Genomic DNA, 20,802 nt, shown 5'->3' on the forward strand with positions numbered 1-20,802 from the left:
CTGGAAACTATATGGGTTAGGAACCCAGAGAACATTACAACAGAAACTGTTCAGACAGCGATACGGATATGGGATAAAGCTGCAATGGTTCAGGACATCAGTCAGCTTGAACAGCATGGGTAATGAACAGTTTGTATTTAAATAGTTCCTAGCTCATCAGTTTAATTCTCTAGAACACACAAGGATGAAGACAATGGGTCAGAGATTCAGGAATAGGTGAGGAGAAGAGGATGGAACTCTCCCATAGTATTGCTTCCTATAAGGCTTTGCAAAACCTAGAACCAACTGTGATTGCTCCTCAACAGGCTCTTCATTCTCCTTTTGTCCAATCCAGCAATCCTCCTCTCAGTAAGAAGGTTTTTCTCTCCCCCACTCCCAACCTTGCTTCCATGCAAGTTGGGTTTACAAATGCATTTACTGAAACGTCTTATCCAGCTTTCATTCCTGACTTTCCTCCATCAGCTTCCCATGAGGTGATTAACAAACCAAGCTCTGTAATGATCACAAAGGGCCAGATAAGCAGCTGGTTAACCTTGGTCTCATTACAGACAGAGAGTTAAGTCTGCTTACACACTGCTCAAAATGTCTGACCCTGCCTCTGCGTACTCTGCTTTAACATTTCTGTTTTAAATTACTGAAAAGATTTTGTATTAAAAGTTCACTCTGATCTAAAAAAAAAAAATCTTACTTAAAAAAAAATTCCACCTACCAGACCTAAGCAAGCTTTGATTCAGCTTTCCAATAGACTTGGTTTGGAAGTGAAAAATTAATTCCACCAGAAACTCCCAAAAGTGAAAATGGCCTACCTGTAAACCCATACAACTAAAAGCACATCTTAAAACAAAAACAGGAGGAAAGTGGTTAAAAATTCATGTATGTTGAAGTAATTGCATACCCCTTCCCTCCCTGTCTTCCTTGGTTATATTTTAAAGGAGTAGGAAGTTTTCAGAGCAAGGCCCTGATCCTATGCCCAGCATCTATGCAAAACATCACTGGCTTCACTGGTTCTCTCCAGGTGATAAGATCCATCCAAGCAGATCTAGTTGCCAGTTCGAGGCCAGGGAGGTTGATGCTGCAAGGCACTGAGGACTCTCAGCTTCTGTTGGCTACAGCACTTATTACTGAGCTTACGTACAACTTCACTGGGAGGGAGATGCCATTGGAGTCGCCCTGACTTCTTGTATTCCATTGCCTCTATGTAGTCATAAGAGTTTGGGCTGGCAGTTCTTTGCAGGGCAGAGGCTGTAATTGAGAAAAATGAGATTTGAAAATAAAAAGGGATGTTAAAGTTTCATTCATAAAACACATCAATGTTGACTTATGGTTGTCTATAAAGTATTTAGAAACCCTTGGCTGTTCCATTGAATTTTCCAGCAGAGGTAATTATGAAAGTCATAGAGAGCCAGGCTGATCTAACAAAAATCATCACAATGTATCAATATTTGTAGCTGTGTCTGATGTAGGAACTGCTGCAGAGCAGTCTGGGTTAGTATAATTAATTAGGACTCCAATAGAAGCTGCTTTTGGCAATTCCTAAACTGGGTTATAGGCACATTCATGAATTCTTCATTAGTAAATTGAAATGACTAATATTTTAAATCTTCTTTCACTTTTGGCATCACTTAATTGATGGAGTCTGTTGCTTGCTAATTTGTGAGACCCTAATTTATATTCAGAAAGTGTTTTCCTAACAGGAGTCTGTTTCTTGGACTTGCTGCATTGCTTCTGAGCTCTTCAAATAAACACTGTCAAGTAGTTTCCTTTTATATCTCTTACTTGGAGAAACAATTAATGCTGAGACTGCATGCTTGAGGGTTTTTTTTCCTAGAAAGAAAAGGTTTTTAAAGGGGTATTGATTTTACTCATCAGATAAAAAGGGAGGGAGCTGGAAAGATATTTGTAAAAAAATAAAAAAACCTCTTAAGATTATATTATAACATCTGGGTAGGGACTATTTTATCTGCATTTGTGCAGTCCCTCGTATAGTTGTGTTTCTTGTCACTTCCACAGTAAAAAGCACCCAAGCCCCATAAACATGTATGCCCTTAACTTTAATACTTGACTTTGGTGACCGTAACTCATTTATAGTTAGGAATGTGTAGATGTGTTTGCAGGATTGGAGTCTAAATGATTAGTAATATCACAATTACAAATGAACTACATTTTAAACATAGAATGTATAGAAGGCTTTCCTTAACTGTTAGGTTTGTCTTCTGGTTATTTTCTGCAATAGGCAGACTCTTCTTTTAATCTGCAACATGATTGCATTTCTCTGTAGGGTCACACCAAGATCAATGCCTTCAACTGGGCCAAGGTTCGGAAGCTCAGCTTCAAGAGAAAGCGTTTTCTTATCAAGCTGCGGCCCGATGTGAATGTAAGTCATTGGTAGGATTGAAGGAATGCTGGGATGGGTACTTTGGTGAATTGCTACACATGGGTAAAATATGAGGTTTAGTTTCTTAGCTCATAAGTAGACCTTTTGTAATAATTGCTTGCATTCATTCACCTTGGTGCTAGTGCTTTTATAACTTGTTTTGTCATGTCAACATTAAAACTGGCATCTGTCGTGGGCAGCCTCAACAGAGGACATAGCTGAAAAGACTTGAACAAGATTAACAAACAGGCAAAAATTTTATCTGATGCCAAATTTACTTAACGTACTGGTCTAAAGCCAGCGCTAAAACCACGATACACAGCTTCCTTTTAAAGCTGGGGTTGCTGGTTTTGTGCCCACTTTGAATTATTAATGTTAAGTTAAACTGTGGGGGCAATGCACTGCTACTATGATACACAACTGTGATGTTCAGTGGCCCTAGAATAGGGATAGATGTCTTTGCCTGCCTGCAGGAGGGGAAGAATCTTCAGTTCAACAGATTCTCCCATTCTGGAGTTAATGAGTGATGGGTCTCTCAGTTCTGAGAATACGTCGTACCACTTCCAGTGGAATACAGCACTAAACAAATGTTCTGAAGCTGATATTGGATGAAACTCAAGGTTTTGGTATGGGGTGCAGGAGTAGGGAAGCAGAAATGATTAAAGGGTTCTTGGTAAAGGAGGAAGGATGTGTTAATCTACTTGAAGGACTTCTTACAAGATATTCCCATTAAACAACATTTCAGAAAAGTCACTACAAATCATGTTTGTAGGTCTTAGTCATATGCTGTGCTTCAAAAAAATATGAATGATGATGCTGTTCTGTGAAATCCATTTGTTTCTTCCTGGCTGGATGCTGTAGAAAGGTGAAATGTCAGCAGGTATAAATATCAATTGGAGCGAAGAGAGAAATATAAATTGGAATATTCTGATTTAATATAAACAGCATTTTGCAAAAAATTTGAGGAGCCTTGCCTTAGCTATGATACATGAGGCAGCGAGAGAAAATTTAGGCAGTTGTTATGTTATAGTCCTATGAAGAGTGTGTGGAGAGTTGTCAAGATGGGAGGATGGACTCAATAAGCAAGGAAAATTTGCAACATAACTTCTGATCCATCAGTGTGTAAATACAGTGTGTATTTCTCCCCTATTAACTCACGCAGTTGTTCATGCTCTCTCCTCTTGAAGAGTTCATTCCAGGACACCTTGGAGTTTCTGATGGCTAGTCGGGACTTCTGCAAGTCTTTCTGGAAGATCTGTGTAGAACATCATGCCTTTTTCAGACTTTTTGAGGAGCCCAAACCAAAGCCTAAACCTGTTCTCTTTTCTAGAGGTTCATCATTTAGGTTCAGGTAAGACTTGATTTTTCTCATCTGTCCCCTGCTGCCATTCAAATCATAACACATGGTCCTTATTCTAATCTTGCATAATTAATGTTTCTTTCCTCCTCCACACTGCAGACTGTGGCACTATAATGTCTAAGGACCTGTCCAACCATGGAAGCTTATGCATCTCTCATTTATTTGGTTTATAAGGTGGATCTAGATCCTGTCTTCTGTCCCACAAGAGTAGCGTGAACAAGGCTATGGAATAAAATACTAAATGCCTTATATATAGTAGCTTATGTAAAGTTAACTGTTCAAGGCTGTATAGGAAAGTGACAAATTAATATAGTCCAGTGCGTTTGTTTCACTCGACAGACAATCTGTGCACTGGACAGACCCACCAACAGTACTGCTGTTTACTTCTCTGCTGCCTTAACAGTGTCCCTTGAGCTTCCAAGGAATAAGCCTTGTTCTACAGCACACAAGATTTTCAGGTTTTCCTTGCATAGTTTCTCTGAAGCCTAACAAATTCACTCCCATTCAGCAGAAACCTTGATTCCAGTGAGAAGGTGAAGACTGTGGCTAAAAGGAACAGGAGTTTCCCCTTAGGTCAGGTGTCCACTTAAGACTTTTGTTGGTACAGTCATCATCACTACTTAAAATGCCTGCAGCTAATGCAGGCAACCACTTTTACTGGGTGAATTGTGCTAGCTATTTGCCATCCCTTAAGGTTTCAAAAAAAGACATCACTTGCACCATCTAAAGTACACCTGCTATTTTTCCAGAATTTGATGGTCTCATCAGTTTTCTTGCTAATGCCAGTTTTGAAATGGACATCCTTGTCAGTTCACTGCTGATACCAGCTGTAGTTTTTCAGTCCACCTCACATAGTGGACATAAAACCATTAGCCCAGTGAACCACCTGTGTGTGATGGCAACTTGTATAGTAATATTGGTTATGGTTGTGACTTCCTGTTTTCTATGCTGGCAAAAGTCCTCGTATAGATGCAGCTTTATTGCCAAAAAAGTCCTTTTGCCAATACAGAGTATGTTGTTTAGAAAACTGGTATAAGATCTGTCAACAAAGCACTCCTTGCGAGAATAAGCTGTAACTACACTAGGAAGAGTTATCAGTATAGCTCTGCTGGCCACCCTTTTCGAGTTTAGACATGGACTTGATATTAGTAAAGCCAATGTGTCACCAACCACGTTCTGATTTAGTTCCGATTTCCTACAAGCTGCATTTTGTTAGGTCTTCTTTAAAGAAAGGGCAAAATTAGGTATGCCTTACACAAGTATAAAATCATGTCCTCTTCAATCTGTTCCAACTCTCCCTTGTCTGAAAAGTAGAGAAGTTGAGGTGGAAGGACCATCTCCATGAGTAGGTACACATCGGCATAAACTATTGGATTTACAAAAGTGAATGGGAAAAATGCAAGTACATTCAGCATGGGAGAGGTCTCCTGTTTTCCACATCTCTCACTCTGATATCTGCTGAGAGCATTCCAGGAAAGAGACCAACCTTGCCTCAGCTGGCCAGTTTATTGCTCATACCAGTTATGGAGGCTTTTATTTCCTACTGAGCGTTCTCCAGACATAGGATAGACATTTCTGTTTGGGAGCAAATTCTTATTGCTTTCCTTTTCCTCTCGTGTTCATATCCTTGCACAATATATGTGATTGACATTAGTTATTTTTTCATGGAACATAGAAGGAAGACCTGAAATTACTCCCAGACTGAATCCCTACCAAATGTGTTTGTACCTGTAGGTTAATGTCTTTAAGACCAAAAATTGAATGTTGACATATATTTCAACTGTTTTCTCTTCAGTACCAATGTTTATTGAAACCATTTTATTGAGGTAAGACTGCAGTTTAACCCTCAGAAGGCATCCTGCCATGTTATATTTGCAAGAGGAAAGTTGAAATTTCTCTCTCTGCCTTTGGTAACCTTTTAGTAACATAATTCAGTATGAAGGGTACATTGTTAAACGTAAGCATTAAACTAGTCTAGAAAGGCATCTTCGTGGTAAAAAGATGCAAGTGACATTTTATCCATGGATAGACAATACTGTTCATTGCATTCTTTCAGTAAAAAATGTTTATTTGCTGAGTGCTAGTCCATGGGATATAGTAGGTGGGTGGTAGAATGCTAGTACAGATGGCACTGATTGTATGAAGACTGTAAGCACTCTGTTGAGTACGTATACACTTGGAACAAAAGCTGGCACATTATATTGAACATTAGCAAACATAATATTGGGGGTTTAACAGCTTAACTGTCGTTTTGTTCCAGTGGTCGGACTCAGAAGCAGGTTCTTGACTATGTTAAAGAAGGAGGACACAAGAAAGTGCAGTTTGAAAGGTGAGGAGAGATAATCAAAGTGATGTAATCAAATGTTTTAAATGCCCTTGAATCTGAGAATAGTAATCCAGACTAGGAAGACAGGGGGACCCTGACACTAGCCCAGCCAAAGTCCCTTTGGGCCATTTTATTAAGTCATTGCTGCCATAATATTCCTTTAGGAGCTACTGCCATCTGTATAAGTTAAAGCAACCCCAAGATTACCCTTAACTAAACTGGGGTTTACAGCCAGCCCTGTGAAACCTAGTCCAGCTGTTGTGGTTGCTGTGTACTTGTAAGTCTGTTAATGGGTTGGATATTTTTCTATGTTTCTTGTCCTGTGCCCAGGGTACTTCCCCCATTGCATACTAAATTTCATCTCCTTTGGTGAAGCACACCATTAGTCTCCAAAAATAAGAATGGGTTCTCTTTTAATAAGAACGTAAGCCTGAGAATAAAGTGGTTGAGTAATATTGAGGCAAACCTAGCTAAACATTTGTTCATTGGCGATGCTCAAAGGAAGATATCTAACTTACTAGTGACAGTTCTGTCTGTCATCTCATCTTGGTCATGGTGAGTTTAAAGTCACAGTTGAAATGCAAGATGAGCCTGACTCAGGTTCTGGTAATGGAAGATATCTGCCTCAGAGCCCTATCTGCTCTTTACTGGTATTTATGTAACACACACTTTATTTCCCTTGTACAAAAAGAAGGATCATGAACCCATTTCAGGGCAGCATTTATGAAAGCTGCCATTTGGAGCTTTTGTTATTGAGGAAGTGTCTGCGCTTGGTTATTTATGAAAAGCTTTACATGGCTTTAACTTCTTAATATGATTTCTCCCAGGAAACACAGCAAGATTCGTTCCATCAGGAGCCTGACTGCCCAGCCTTCAGAACAGCATTCAGAGGTGCCAAAACAAGTCAGTGATACAGATGAAATCCCATGAGATGCATTTTAAGTCTTTCCCCTTAGGTTGCCCTCCTGTAATTAATGATTCATTATTACAGAGACATGCTTTTTCTTTTATATAGAACCTATGTTAAAGATTATTAGGAAACCCTTAGTACAGGGATTCCAAAATTCTAACTTGCTCATTTAGCATTCAGTGCACTAACCCACAGTGTGGAAAAAAGATCTGCAATACTGCTTTTGGGAGCAACTTCATCTCCCTGTTGGGTCACAGTGCTCATGAATGAATAGAAGGGGTGCCATGGAGCTCTTCATCTGGTAAACGGTACAGTTCCATAAACATTTGAGAACTGCTGGCACAATGTGCTGTTGCCATTGGCAGGTTTCCAGGTTGCAGCTGACTAAAAGGAGAAGATTTTCAGAAATAGCTGTTAGAGGAGTTTCAGATATTCATGACAAGATGTTTTGTTGTGTTGACAGGAAAGGAAGAAACAAATTTCCTTAGGGGAAATCTAGTTAAGAACTCTTAAATCATTCTGTTTGGCAGATAACAAGCCTTGGTCCTTTCGTTGTTGATGATAAACAGCTGCTATTCAAAGCAAAAATGATGGGTTTGATCTACATTAGTGGTGCTCAACCTTTTTGCCCAGCAGACCAGATGGGCAGTGCCTCATCCATACGTGGAACAGATCTCACCAGTAATGCCCATCCAGCCATATGGAGGGAGGCAGGGGGCAGCTCAGCCCCAATCCAGCCATGTGGGGGAAGGGAGTACAGTCCCATAGAGGGTTGGGGGAGTGGGGCGCAGCATGACCCAGCCCCAGTCAAGCTGCATGGGGGGTGAAGGTTTGACTTGGACCTGAGCCAGCCACACAGGAGAGAGGGCCTGGCTCAGCCCTGATCTAGCCTGCAGATGGATGGGGGCATGGCCCAGCCCAAACTAACTGTGCAGGAGGAAGGGGGTGTGGCCCAGCCCTGATCTGGCCATGTTGGGAGGAGGGGACGTGGCCTGGCCTGACACGTCCATGTAGGGGGAGGGAGCATAGCTTGGTTCTGACCAGGCTTAGGAATTTGGTAGCAGGAGAGGCCATATTAATTGCCACTGCTCCCCACTGCCAAATTTCTCGACCCATGGGGAGTCCCACAGGCTGAGTGCCATGGCTCCACTGGCTGGATTTTACCTGTGGGCTAAAGGTTGAGCATCTCTCAGCTATGGTGCCCAGTGTTGGGTTCCCCACTACAGAAGGAATGTAGACAAATTGGAGAGAGTCCAGTAGAGGGGCAACAAAAATGGTGAGGTGGCTGAGGGACATAACTTATGAGAAAAGGCTGAGGGAACTGGGCTTATTTAGTCTGCAGCAGAGAAGACTGAAGTGGGATTTAATAGCAGCCTTTAACGACCTGAAGGGGGTTCCAAAAAGAATGGAGCTAGACTGTTCCCAGTGGTGGCAGATGACAGAACAAGGAGCAATTATCTCAAGTTGCAGCAAGGGACGTTTAGGTTGGGTATCAGGAAAAGCTGTTTCACTAGGTGAAGCACTGGAACAGGTTACCTAGAGAGGTGGTAGAATCTCCATCCTTGGAGGGTTTTAAGGCCCAGCTCCACAAAGCCCTGGCTGGAATTACCTAGTTGGGGATGATCCTGCTTTGAGTAGGGGGTTGAATTAGATGACCTCCTGCGGTCCCTTCCAACCCTAATTTTCTATGATTCTACCTGGATAAGATATTTTAAGTGGCCCAAAAAATTCCGCCAGAGCTCCCTTCAGTTTAAAATTTATCTCTAGCACCATATTCATGCTGCAAAGTGCCTCAGTGAAATCATGCTACAATTTGTGTTTCATTCAAAATAAAGGTTCACATTTCTAAGACCAGTTCAGGTAGAGGAGGCAAAGTACTTGGCACATGCTCTTTGCTTAGAGAAAAGCAATCCTGCAACTAATTGAAAGTACAGTTCCATGAAGTTAATTGTGGATTGCTCAAAACATCACTCTGGGACTCTTTTCATATATGCAGATAGGATGCAGAGAATTTACCATTATTGATATTCCATTCTTTTTGCCACTCTGGCTTCTCCATGGGACACAGGCCTGCTGGTCTGTTTACACTCCTGGTCATTCCCATGTGCCATTACGTCCTCCTAAACATGCAGGCAGTTTTGTAAGTTGTTGCCATGTATTTCCTTTCTTTTCCCTGTGCTTAGCTCAAGTCCCTTTCAGCCCATCATCTGCTCTTCAAGATCAGAGACTTCCATATTTATTAAAGCATATGTTAACAGCTCTTGCTGTCAAGAGAATATGATGTGGCTGCTCCAAGGCCTAGGGCAGGATTCTGGTGTTCTGCCAGAAGCATTCACTGATTTTTCTCCCCCCACACACCTTTCTGACCAACCCCCCTCCTTTCTGTATATCCTCTCCCCTTTTTCTTTCCAGAGCTCTAGCTTTACATTTGGAGATGATGCTGATGCCCCAGCAGTGCAGAGCTGCCAGCAAGGGAAGGAACTAAAAGTGTCAGCAGAAGATGCTGAGCAGCGCAGAAGCCCATCCTTGAGGAAGAGTCCTAAGGAAGGCAGAAGGGTGGATGGAGTGGTGATGGCAACAATGGAGGAAGAAGAGGAGATCGTTAAGGATAGGACACAGCAGAATAGAACTCAGTCGCAGCAACCAAGCACAGGTCCAGCATCCAGGGCTGCTCGTGGAAGCAGCACTTCCATTCCTTTCATTGACTGCAGTGATGTAGATAGCGAGTATGACCTTCTGAGAGGACAAATAACCCGGTCACATTCCCAAACAAATGACAACTATGAGGGTGATTTGACCAGCGGTGCCTATATTCTCTATAGAGATGAAAATTGTAATAGGACTAGGTATAGGGATTCCTCCACCTCTATAAAGACTTCCCAAAATATCCTTGAAGAGTACGTTCATGATAACCCAGCTAATATGTCCTTCTATCTTGGTGGAAGCCCCAAAATGCCAAGGCACAGCTCACTGGTTGATGAATTGTTCAGGGGTCCAGATAGTCGTAGCCCATTGGCCACTCCACTGCCTCCCAGTAGCAAGGGGTCTAGTCCTAACATGAGTTTGAACAGAACTGGCTATCAGGGCTATGGCTCAGAAAATGGGCATGACAGAAGGGTGAGGAGTGAGGAGGGGAAGGAGCATAGTCATGCTTGTAACTGTCAAGGATATGATAGATGTTCTCCAGGCTTGCAAAGGCCTCACTGTCAAAAAATCCACAATGTTCATAATAAATCAGAAACAGACCCATTTATCCTGAGCCAGATGTCTTTAACCCCAGATAAGGAGTACAGATCAGAGAGATATTATAAAGGTGAGCTGGTTAAAATGACCTCTTTAGAAGGCAAGACCATGGCAAACGGTGTGTCAGCTACTGGACAGTCAGAGCAGAGTTCAATCATGCAATCTTTATATGTTAGTGGCATGATAGATCATACAACTGCCATCCAGATGATGGAGGGCTCCACCAGCAGTGGAACAGAATCTAGTGATTCAGACTCAGAAATAATGAACCCTTTTACTGATCCCCTTGTGTTTGGAAATCCCATTGTGCTGAGCTCCTCTCCTATTCCTAGAAATAAGTACTCTCTTGGAAGTCTTCAGTTGGATGAGGAGGTGGAAGAGGATGTGTCTGTTGGTCTCAGCGATGAGGATGGTATGCATGTCTTGAGCTGTTAGGAGCCTGGGACCCCATTCCAGTTTTAGATTTTGACCACGTATACTGTGATGCAAGATGTACAGTAAAAATACTAGGTTGCATTGAAGCCTAAACCAGTGATACATCTTCTCTGAAGGACAGCAGGAGGAGAATCATTATTGATTTGGTTATCTTTGTGTAGTAGCTTATGATTAGGAAGAAATTTATAGATATGACTGTTATTTATAGCAAATCACATTTAGGTGGTTGTAGTAGTTTTTGTGACAATTTACTAGTCATTTTGAAAAATATAAATGAAATTACAGTAGGCACATTGTGCTCTTTTATACAAGTCAAATTATTTTTTTTCTCCTCTCCTGTGTAAGGAGAGTAGTTCTTCAGTGCCTAGCAGCATTAAGGATGAAATTAAGCTTCAGGCCAAATGCAGGAGGCTTGATATTCAAGACTGAGTCTTGTTGACAGCTTGAATAAGCTGAAAGAAACTTTTTTTTAATCAAGAATTGCTTTATTTTACTCATCTTCATAACACTTTTGAATTGATGAGTTAAACGGACAAAATATTCATATACTGGAACTATTGCAGCAGTGGCTTTGTATCTAGAGAATTAAATAGATTATTCTTTGTTGATTCTTGGACTTCAGCTGTCCTCCTGAAATAAAAGGAAGAGGCTGAAGATATTGTGTAAGTGAAAAGCTTAGATGAAATCTGTGCTAAGAAGGGTAGGGCCTTGTCTGAAAGGCAGTAATTACATTCTTTAATAGAATTTAACAAAAATGTATTTGTTGTTTCAGTTGTTTGCATTTTTTTTCTTATTTTCTCATAAATATTGCATGACAGTTTTGAGGGATCTTTTTCTCTGAGCAGGAAAAAATGTTTGCCTGAGCAGAACCTAATTGTTTTGTGGTGGGTTGTTGATTTTCATAGTGCCACCTCATCCACTTTTCAGTCTTTGACAGGGACCAAGAACCTTATCTTCATGGAGTCAGACTCCTGCCAGACTGCTTGCCTTCAGAATGATTGTATTGTATACACTGTAGTATTTTAATGTTTGTACAGAAAGAGGGAGTGTAATTCTATAAACATTTTCTTCCAACAAGTTAAATGTATAGAATTTGAAAACCTATCTGAAAATAATAATTCCAGTAGTTTACTTGAGAGTACTGAAAAAAGGCTAACTATCCAGGTGTCCTGACATAATTATGGCCATGCTACAAGAGGTGACCTTCACCCCACCAATGGCCTTAGCCTTCCCACTAAATGCTGTTGTAAAGGAAAGAAATTAAATATTGAAATCAGTTAATTTTGGCAGAGTCATTGGGAGCATTGGCTGAACTGTGCAGTTGACAAGTATCCATCTACTCACTTAAATATAGATCAGGCTTGTCCAACATATGGCCTGCAGGCTGCCATGAGGCCCGCCAAGCCCTTTTCTGTGGCCTGCGGTGCTGCGACGGGAACCCCTTGTCCCTCCCCCAGCCCTTCAGCAGCTTTCTAACGGCTGCTGAAGGGCTGAGGAAGGGATAAGGTTCCCACGCGCACCGCGTCAGCTTGACATTGCCGACACAGTGTGGCTCCTCACCTCCCCCCTCATTTCACTGTCCCTTCCTCGCCCCACCCCTCTCTTTCTCATTTGCATGCCAGACCCACCCTGTGCTGGTCCCTGCCAGCCATGTGGGCTGGAGCAGGTCGCAGTGCAGTGGGTGGGCGGGTGCAGGGGGCGCGGATCCCGGTGTAGAGGGATGCTGCGGCTGGGCCTGCGGAAGATGCTGCTGCCGCTGCTGCTGTGGCTGTCAGGGCGGGAAGCCAGTACTGCTTCCACCTCCCCACATCCCCCCATGCCTGCAGACATTGCGCTGGGAGTGGTGAGTCACGGGCCCTGGGGAGGGAGGGACCCTTGCTGCTTGGGCTTGGGCTGCCCCAGGGGAGAGGGAGCAGGGGGGTGTCCCTGCACATCCTGCACCCCCCTGTAGAGTCCCCACATGTCCTCCTGGCTGCTGAAACCAGGTGTGCAGGTGTGGGAGCATCCTCGAAGCCACCCAGGTGGTAGGGAGGACACGGCAGGGTCAGGCGGCACCCGTTGACCCCTGCACCCCCAGGCTGCGGCCGGACTGGACAGGCCGCGCAAGCACCTGCTCCTGCCAGCCCATTGGGTGATAAAAAGTTCATGATCCAGCCCCACATTCAAGAAGGTTAGACACCCCTGATATAGATGAACCAATTACAGGACTTTTTTAGTCTAGAACATTATAAATTTTCAGAAACTCATTACGTTTTCCCTTTTTATCTGAACAAGGGAAACAAGAAACATTTGTATCATTTTCTAATGCCTTGGTCAAAACATATTTTAAGAAGTCTTGAATATGACCCCAGGTGTAGCCAGAGGAAACGGCTCTACTGGTTAAAAAGGTAGGGGTGCTTCTTGTGCATCACGTTGATCTCCTGTAACTTTCACGTATCCACTCTATTCCACAGTAAATGAAAACTAACTCACCTTGATTTAACAGTTGTTTCAGTTGGGGATGAACTGTTTGAAGCCTGTTTTGACTTCCCCTTACTGTCCAGTAGGGGAGGTACCTGAGAGAGTTAAAACAGATCAGCTGATGTGTACTCATAAAAGTAAGAAGTCCCACCTTCTTCTGATTTGGTATAGCTGCTTCATCTGTCTATTTCCTGAATAATACTTTAATAGATAGTAATTTACAATAATTTAGATTTTTCTTGTTCTGTATTTCACTTTTTTTTTTGCTGTTCAGTATACCGGCATGTATATAAGGAGTTTTACCTGTCCAGATTCTTTGGGGTTTTAAATTTTTTTTTCAGTGAAATAGATACCTTAGCTTTGAGCATAAAGGACATTGAAGCATTTCTTTAAACAGTGATGTTATAAAGACTTCATGACAAGGAGTGCTTATACCTGTTGCTCTGTTGTTGAAGATTTTAATCTAGAAACTTGAGATTGTTTGTACTGAGGGAAAACTTGCTTGTATGTCATTCTCTTAAAGAAGGTTGTCTGCATTTTGAACTTAGAATATCTGTAAAATGACTGCCTTCAACTTCTAAATATTTAAATGTAGGTAAATGAAACCCACTTTAGAAGGCTGTTTAGAAGTGGATAGCATGTGCATGAGTTTCTTGTTGGTTTTCTGATAATATAATATTGTACTGTAAAGTAAAAATAAATAAGACAGTTGCTTTGGTAGCCAGTAAGTTTAAGTATCAAGTAATGAATTCCTAAGGTGGAGCTGGAGTCAATTTCCTCATTGACAAAAAAGCAGATAGTTTGCAGTTAGATTCATGTAGTTATGTTTCAGTTGATGTTTGAAGTTTCGCAAACATCAGAGCTTACAAAATATGATTTTTGCCATGGTAATTTTTTAGTCAAATTTATGGGAGAGGTGGGTAGGGCACAATATTTTTACGAAAGTTACCAAGAATGCATTATGTTTGCTTACCACAGCTAAACAATAACTGTATCAGGGTCATTTCCCCACTGGCAAGGTGTGCCCCTGGTTACTGAAATTTGGACGGATCATGCCGCAATTCCCTGACTGAACTACATCTCTTTGGCCTTATGTGCTCTTCCTCTGAGACACTACATCATGAAAGTCACTGAGTTTCTTTTGGCTGTGATATCTTTTGTTAGACCACCTAAATAGTTGAAAAAATTGTTCTTTGCATTATTTCACTTGGTCAGAAATGCTACCTTAATGGCCCATTTCCGCTGTTTTGAAGTATCTGCAAGGGTAATAGACTTAATATTTTATATCATGGGGGTAAAAAAAAGAATAAAACAAAGTCTGTCAGCTTAAGAACTGGCTTAGTAGCTAATAAAACATCCTATGGGTTTTGTGTACCCATCCTGTCCCCAGGTCCCTGCCCTCCTGCCCTTTCCCATTTTCATTAAAAGTTTTTCCCAGAGAACAGAAATCTTGGAAAACAACATTCATCTCCAGCTGTTTCCTTTTATCTGGTGCTTTTGCAGGGTCAGTACTATATATCTAGTTTTAAAAATACGTATACAAGGAATTATTTTATTATGAAAAAATAGCTTTAATTAATTCCATAGGAAGTCATTTAATTTAAAACCAATCATTCTGCATCAGTCTTCTGCCACTGAAGTGCATTTTATACCATTAGACAAGCATTTAATTAAATACATTCTGTGGGCCAAATCCTTCCATCAGACACATGTTTCATATCTGGGGATTTGCCAGGAATTCAAACAACAGAACTGTGTCTAAGTTAACATTCTCACTTAAAATCAGACAAACTGTTGGTGAGATAGGTATATAAAGGACCCTTGAGCAAAAGGGCTGTACGTTTTGTGGGGCCTGAGGGTAAGAGACTGAACATAATGTAAAATAGAAGAATTTTTGTTGTTCTTTACACAAAATGCTTAGAGACAAATTGGTCAACCTAAGTTAATCTTGCCAGACATTGATTAATGTCCACATCAGCCATGGGCTGTGTTCTCAGCAAATCCCTGGCCTGATTCCATTACATATTATTTTTTTGTAACAGTAAATGGTTTAATTCCTCTCACTTAATTCAATGGGTTCTGGGATTTCTCCAATATTAATTGCTCATTGGTTCCTTTATACTTAAACTTTTCATGTCAATACTTTTCACTTTTATTTTCAAGAATAAAGTAAGCTTTAAGTCCCCATGAGGAATGCAAGTATTATTAGGCATGCTTTAAAGAAGGGAAAGTAGAAGCACAAAGAGGCAGTGATTTACCCAGTGAGTCAGCTTGAGTAGCACAGCAGAGGTGGTAACAGGCCATGGGGGTCCTAATGTCTAGTTTGTTACTCTTAAATCCTGAGCACACTCAGTCATTCATTACAATGGTTTACTGGAAAAAGCCCTGCAGAGAGTTTTCAGCTTTCTCCATGTCCCTTATAGTTTCACATGCTGTGTACTTCTGGGAGCACTGTTCCTTAGTTCCTTTCCGTATCGGCATTTGCAATACCTGAGTTGGCCTAGGTGGAATTGAATACAATTGGCTAATTAAAGCAAATGTAATTGTGGTGCATAGATGAAAGAGCTGTTAGCTTGCTTAGGGTAGCATGATTTATAGAGTATTAAGAGGCAGGATAGTCAAGGCCGCCCTATGTTTGGTTTAAATTGGTCCATATTCTATACCTTCCAGATAAGTATTCATTGTATAAGATGCGGCAGAGCATTCTTAGGATGCCACCCTGAAATGAGACAACAGTCTCCTGCTGCTTCTGCTGAGGCATGGTGGTTATATCTTCTTAATGTTTATCAGCCCATTAAAAGTTGAAATGCATCTCAAATATAAATTATGTGAAGGGAACTGCTTCAGATCCCTCTTTGTAATTGAACATACAACTAACTGAATACATATATAGTTGTGTGTGGGTTCCACTTACTTTGTGGAGCAAGGGTGGAATGGAAAATTGACTGAATACAGTCAATATGAAGAGGTGTGTTTCCATAACTCAGGAAACTTAACACAGAAGAATCATAACCTTTCTCAAGTTTAAATGGAATGTGAAATCAGATCAGAAGAGTATAACAACTTATTTTGACAGTAGAATGGTATTTGTCAGAACAAATGTAAGTGTAAGAGCAAAGCAAAAATTTTGAATAATGCACTTTCAAGCGATTTGCTAAATGAATGTCTCAATTTGATTGGACTACTCCAAGGCTCATTCTTTTCCACATTTTGGTGAACATTTGGGTAACTTGGTTTTTCTACATCATAGATGATTTTGGCACAAATAAAAGTTGCTGCCCAAACACCACTATTTTGGAGCAACATTCATGCCAGAAGTGCTTGACTGACTTCTCTCTCCCCATGCTGTTTTTTGGTGAGAACATGGCAAGAGAAAGCTGAATGTAAAGTATGTTGGATGGCTGTAAATCTGATATATAGCTCCTCCTCTTCCTCAGTAAAGTGCACCACCATTTTAATTCTAGCTGCCATATATACTAATATATAAAGCCACTGACTGATGTCCTTTAAAGATGTGATGGTATCTGATCCCTGAGGCCAACAATTGCACTTCCTGCAATGCTACATGTACATAGCAGGATGCATGGTTTTGGGATCAGGGATCAAATCCCAGTTGCACCATTACTACTTGCCTGAACTGGCAAGTTGAAAACTGGGTGCCTGACAATCATCTGATTTTTGGCTGGCTCCAGAACTGCACTGGGGATCAAACTAGCCCCAGTACAGTCTCTAGAGCTGGTGGACAATCAGCTGGTTATTGGCTGGGTTAGGGCTGGATCAGGGTTTGAACTGGTTCCAGTGCAGTCATCAGAGCTGGCCACCAATCAGTTGATCATTGGCCAGATCTGAGAACCACACCAGGACCAGTTTGAGTTACAACGTGGACCCCAATTTGAGTCGTAGAGCAAGGCAACAATCTACCAATTGCCTGTTAATGGGGAATATACTGGGGTTCATTGGAGACCCTGTTGCAGTTCTAACCCTTCCATATGTTCAACTTAAGATACGATGGAAGCCAGCCACAAAAATGTTACGTATTTTTCGAGGAATACTTTTATGGTATGTTTCTCTTTTTGTAGCACCATTAATTCCCCGAATGTGTGACCAGTCTACTATTTAAGACACAATTAACAAACTAAATGCCACTTAAGTGTAACCTTTGCCAGGGCCTCTCACTTTTTGTTGGAAAGAAAAATGCTAGGAACTGATAACTATGTTTAAACGTATTTATCATTTTCTAGCCCTGTATACTTCCTTTTTGTCTCTGTAAAGTGCTTTCCACTGCCAGCCTGAGAAATTTCAGCACCCCAGTGAATTATTTAGCTACACAGAAAGAGTAACTAGTAGCACCTGACTTAAATGACCAATCCGATGTGCTGACTTGTGAATGTTGGATGCTCGTAGCCGCACTCTCAAATATTCATGGAAACCCATGCAGTCACATCTCATGAACTACTTGATCATAATTTCTACAATTTGTGACCATTTCAAAGACAATTCCTGTCAGAAAGAGTCAAATCTCAGCAATAAGTGTTTTTCAACAAATAGTTTGACCAGTTTTTCTAGAAGTTATGTTTGAGTAACACTGTTTCCATTTGTTGTAATTGGTAGTCGTGCCAATATCCAAAACTGACTTCACAATACAATTATAATTTTTTAATCCTAAGGCTGAAAAACAGTATTTCCATTGTTTCCTGAGTTCTCTATATATGTGAAGTAATGATAGTTGTGATAGTTGTCCCTACACAATGAATCAGCACATGGCTTATATACCACATAAATCAGAGATGGTCATTATTGGTCAAAATGGGGATAAGTGAAAGGAAAGTTAGTTCTGCATTGAATTACACCTAAATTAAAGGTGTCACCTCTAGTTTCTAATATGTTCCTCTTTTTAAAAAAATAACATTTCTTTGTGGAACTTCAATTCCGTTTAATGCCATACACCGACACAGAATGGGGAAAGTCCCTGATATACGTGTGCATTTGTGCATTGTAGAACTTGAACCTTTATTAAACGTAAGAGAGCAAGTTGCTCACCTCTAGCTAAGACTTGTAGACAAAAGGTATTGGATTCACAAGTGATAGGAGGAGCTGGCCTTTCATCCACTTACTTTACTCATCAGTTTCTCAAAGATGAAGCTAGTGTTTTGGATTTCTAACTGCAAATGGCTGTCCTATGTTGCAGCTACCAGCAGGGGAGCCAAGAGATTATAGTGAAGTAGACAGCTATAGTTCCATAACTAGATATGGTGACTGAAATCTTTCCTGGAGTAGTTGTTCCATTGGCCTTGTGAAGTTACACCGGGTAAATTTTTTCCCCATGTGTCTTGGGTCAAGTAGGGAAAAAAATACTGACCAGGAATTTAAGCTGAGGGCATCTTGCCCACTTCAATAAATGTATACTTTGGGAAGCATAACACTGGGCATGCATAACAAGACAGGAATGCTGCTTGTTGACAAATTGATGAGAGAGACTTGTCTTTACTTTCTGTGTGCCCTGAATGAGGGCATCTCCTACAATCTTCTTTCCTACAGTAAGGTTGTATTATGCCATAGATAATTATAAAGCTGTACCACCTGCTTAAAATCAAAGGCATGATATATACAACATTTATTTTAGGTTACTCATGTATAGGTGACCATAAGGAAATTTGGGACATCTGGGACACAGCCCTCCCCACCCACACCCGCTGCCAAAGTCACTGACACTACTCCAGGCAGTGGCAGCAAGCAGGGGTGTGGGTGCAGTCCAGCAGGTAGGCAGAGCTGCCTGGCATACTACGGCACTCCACCTTCCCACCAGACTGTGCTCTGTGCCCCTGCGATCCCAGGACTTCTGTTTAAATTTTGACCAACCAGCCACTGAGTGTTTTGTTCTCTATCCCATTCCCCTGCTTTCTTCTGTAAACCTTGTGGGATTCTCGGAGGGGCTGATCTTGTTTTGTGTTTTTATTAAAAGCATTCAGCACTTTTTTTTTTTTAATGTTATGAAGCTTGAAAAGTTTTTTGGGCCTAGCTGAGCTGGGTGTTCAAAAGCGTGTTCTCTGCAAGGACAAATGTAAATAAGGTTGGTGTTGCACTAGAAGAGTAAAAACAAAAATCTCTGTACACACCTGGCATAATAGTAAATACTTCAAAGTTGTAGTTTTGTTTTAGAAGGGAAATATTTGTTTTAAATGTTAGATTCCTCAAGAACCTTCAATTTCACGGTTTATCCTAGCAAAAGCTAGCTCTCTTATTGGTAATATTGAAGCTATCATTGATCAAACATGAGATGGTAGCCCATTAATACTTTCACAAGGCGAGAAATTAAATTAGGTTAGTACTTTCCTTTTGAATGCTTCAAGTTTTGTTTGTAACAAGAAAACAGTTGTCATTTGACCTGTGATGATTTATGAAGAGATTAAAGGTTAGGTCTGTCTTAGTTCAGTGAATGTAAGAGCTCAAGCCTGTTGCTTTTCCAGTTAGCACTTAAAAAACAAACAAACCCAGGAACTTTTGATTAACTGAATTACCTATTTTCCCCCTTTCCTGCTGAGTAATTTACTTCAGTCACTAACAATATTTCACACACTTTGCAGAATTTCACTCATCCAATCCTTTCCTGATTTCTGTATGTGCATATCAATATATATATATATATATATCTTTTTAAACGGAAGTCTTAACAGACAAAATTATTTTTTTTTAAATAAAAATGCTGGGGACTTCATTCTCATTTTTGTCATTTGTTTAATAACGTTTAAAGAGAAGCATTTTTTTGTTTCATTGTATGCACTGTTTTGTCAGCATGTACCTCTCTGGGAGGAAAAGCCTTTTCAATGTTCTGTCTTTATCCTCAAAGCATGGTGTATCTTCTGTTCCTTGCATTGTTTGGAGCATTGTCTCAATGTCCTTTTACTGCAGAAATACCTATTTGTACTGGGAATACCTTTTTCCTCCTATTACAGTGATCCTGTTCTCCGAGAACACTCTTTTTTCCATAGCTGGAGGTTACAAGATCTCCAGGTTGGGCTGTGAGTTTCCACATTAGAAGCCACAGCACGTTAGGAAACAGAAGTGGAGGCAAAAGGGTGACCTTCACTATGAGTATTTGGTCCACGCTGAATGTATTATGCTCACCTGCTTTCCCAATGCAGGTTGCACTTAAAAAATCATCCAGTTATATGCAGTTGTTTTTAAGCAGGATCACTGAAGTCTTGGGGAGATGTCTTGTTGAAATGGACAGTATCTGTGGCATGAGCTTACATGCAGTCTGAAGGCACTAAAATGTGTAGCTTACTTTATTTTAATGTTGTTTCATATGCGTTTTTTAAAAACTAACATTCTCTCTCTCTGCAAGTGTTCCCTAGGGACGTTTATACCGACTGTTCTATTTCTGTCTTTTGTGTAAAAATGGAAAGATAAAAACTAGACAAGGAATGTCTCATGACTTTGTATCCCCTAGTTTGTAACAGTCATTTTTGGAGTATGTCCTGATGTAGGCCAACAGCAGTTACTGTCTGATTTCACACTCGCCACTGTCTAATACTACAGTATATCAATAAAGCATGGACTTGTACAACTGGAGGGGTTGCTGGCTACTAAACCAACACTGTGCTTGGTAACTTTATAAGCATGTGAAGCCAAACTCATTTAACTGTGTATGCATGGAATTAATTTTTTTTATTTTTATTTTTACCTGTACTGAA

General features: G+C 40.8%; 1 protein-coding gene across 6 annotated transcripts in view; it reads left to right on the forward strand.

Annotated features, from left to right (window-relative positions):
• The window catches only part of FARP1 (FERM, ARH/RhoGEF and pleckstrin domain protein 1), a 405,781-nt gene that overhangs the window by 306,380 nt on the left and 78,599 nt on the right, over positions 1–20,802 (forward strand). For 5 of the 6 annotated variants that reach the window (XM_019523933.1, XM_019523936.1, XM_019523934.1 and 2 more), the window contains exons 9-13: positions 2,279–2,374; positions 3,562–3,725; positions 5,995–6,063; positions 6,888–6,963; positions 9,383–9,623. In XM_019523933.1, the coding sequence (XP_019379478.1) occupies positions 2,279–2,374; positions 3,562–3,725; positions 5,995–6,063; positions 6,888–6,963; positions 9,383–9,623 (646 nt within the window). The remainder of the gene's footprint in view (positions 1–2,278; positions 2,375–3,561; positions 3,726–5,994; positions 6,064–6,887; positions 6,964–9,382; positions 9,624–20,802) is intronic. The other variant, XM_019523935.1, reaches the window with a different exon arrangement.

The sequence above is a fragment of the Gavialis gangeticus genome, unplaced genomic scaffold (genome assembly GCF_001723915.1).
Source record: "Gavialis gangeticus isolate Ggan-Ray unplaced genomic scaffold, GavGan_comp1, whole genome shotgun sequence".
Taxonomy (NCBI): Eukaryota; Metazoa; Chordata; order Crocodylia; family Gavialidae; genus Gavialis; species Gavialis gangeticus.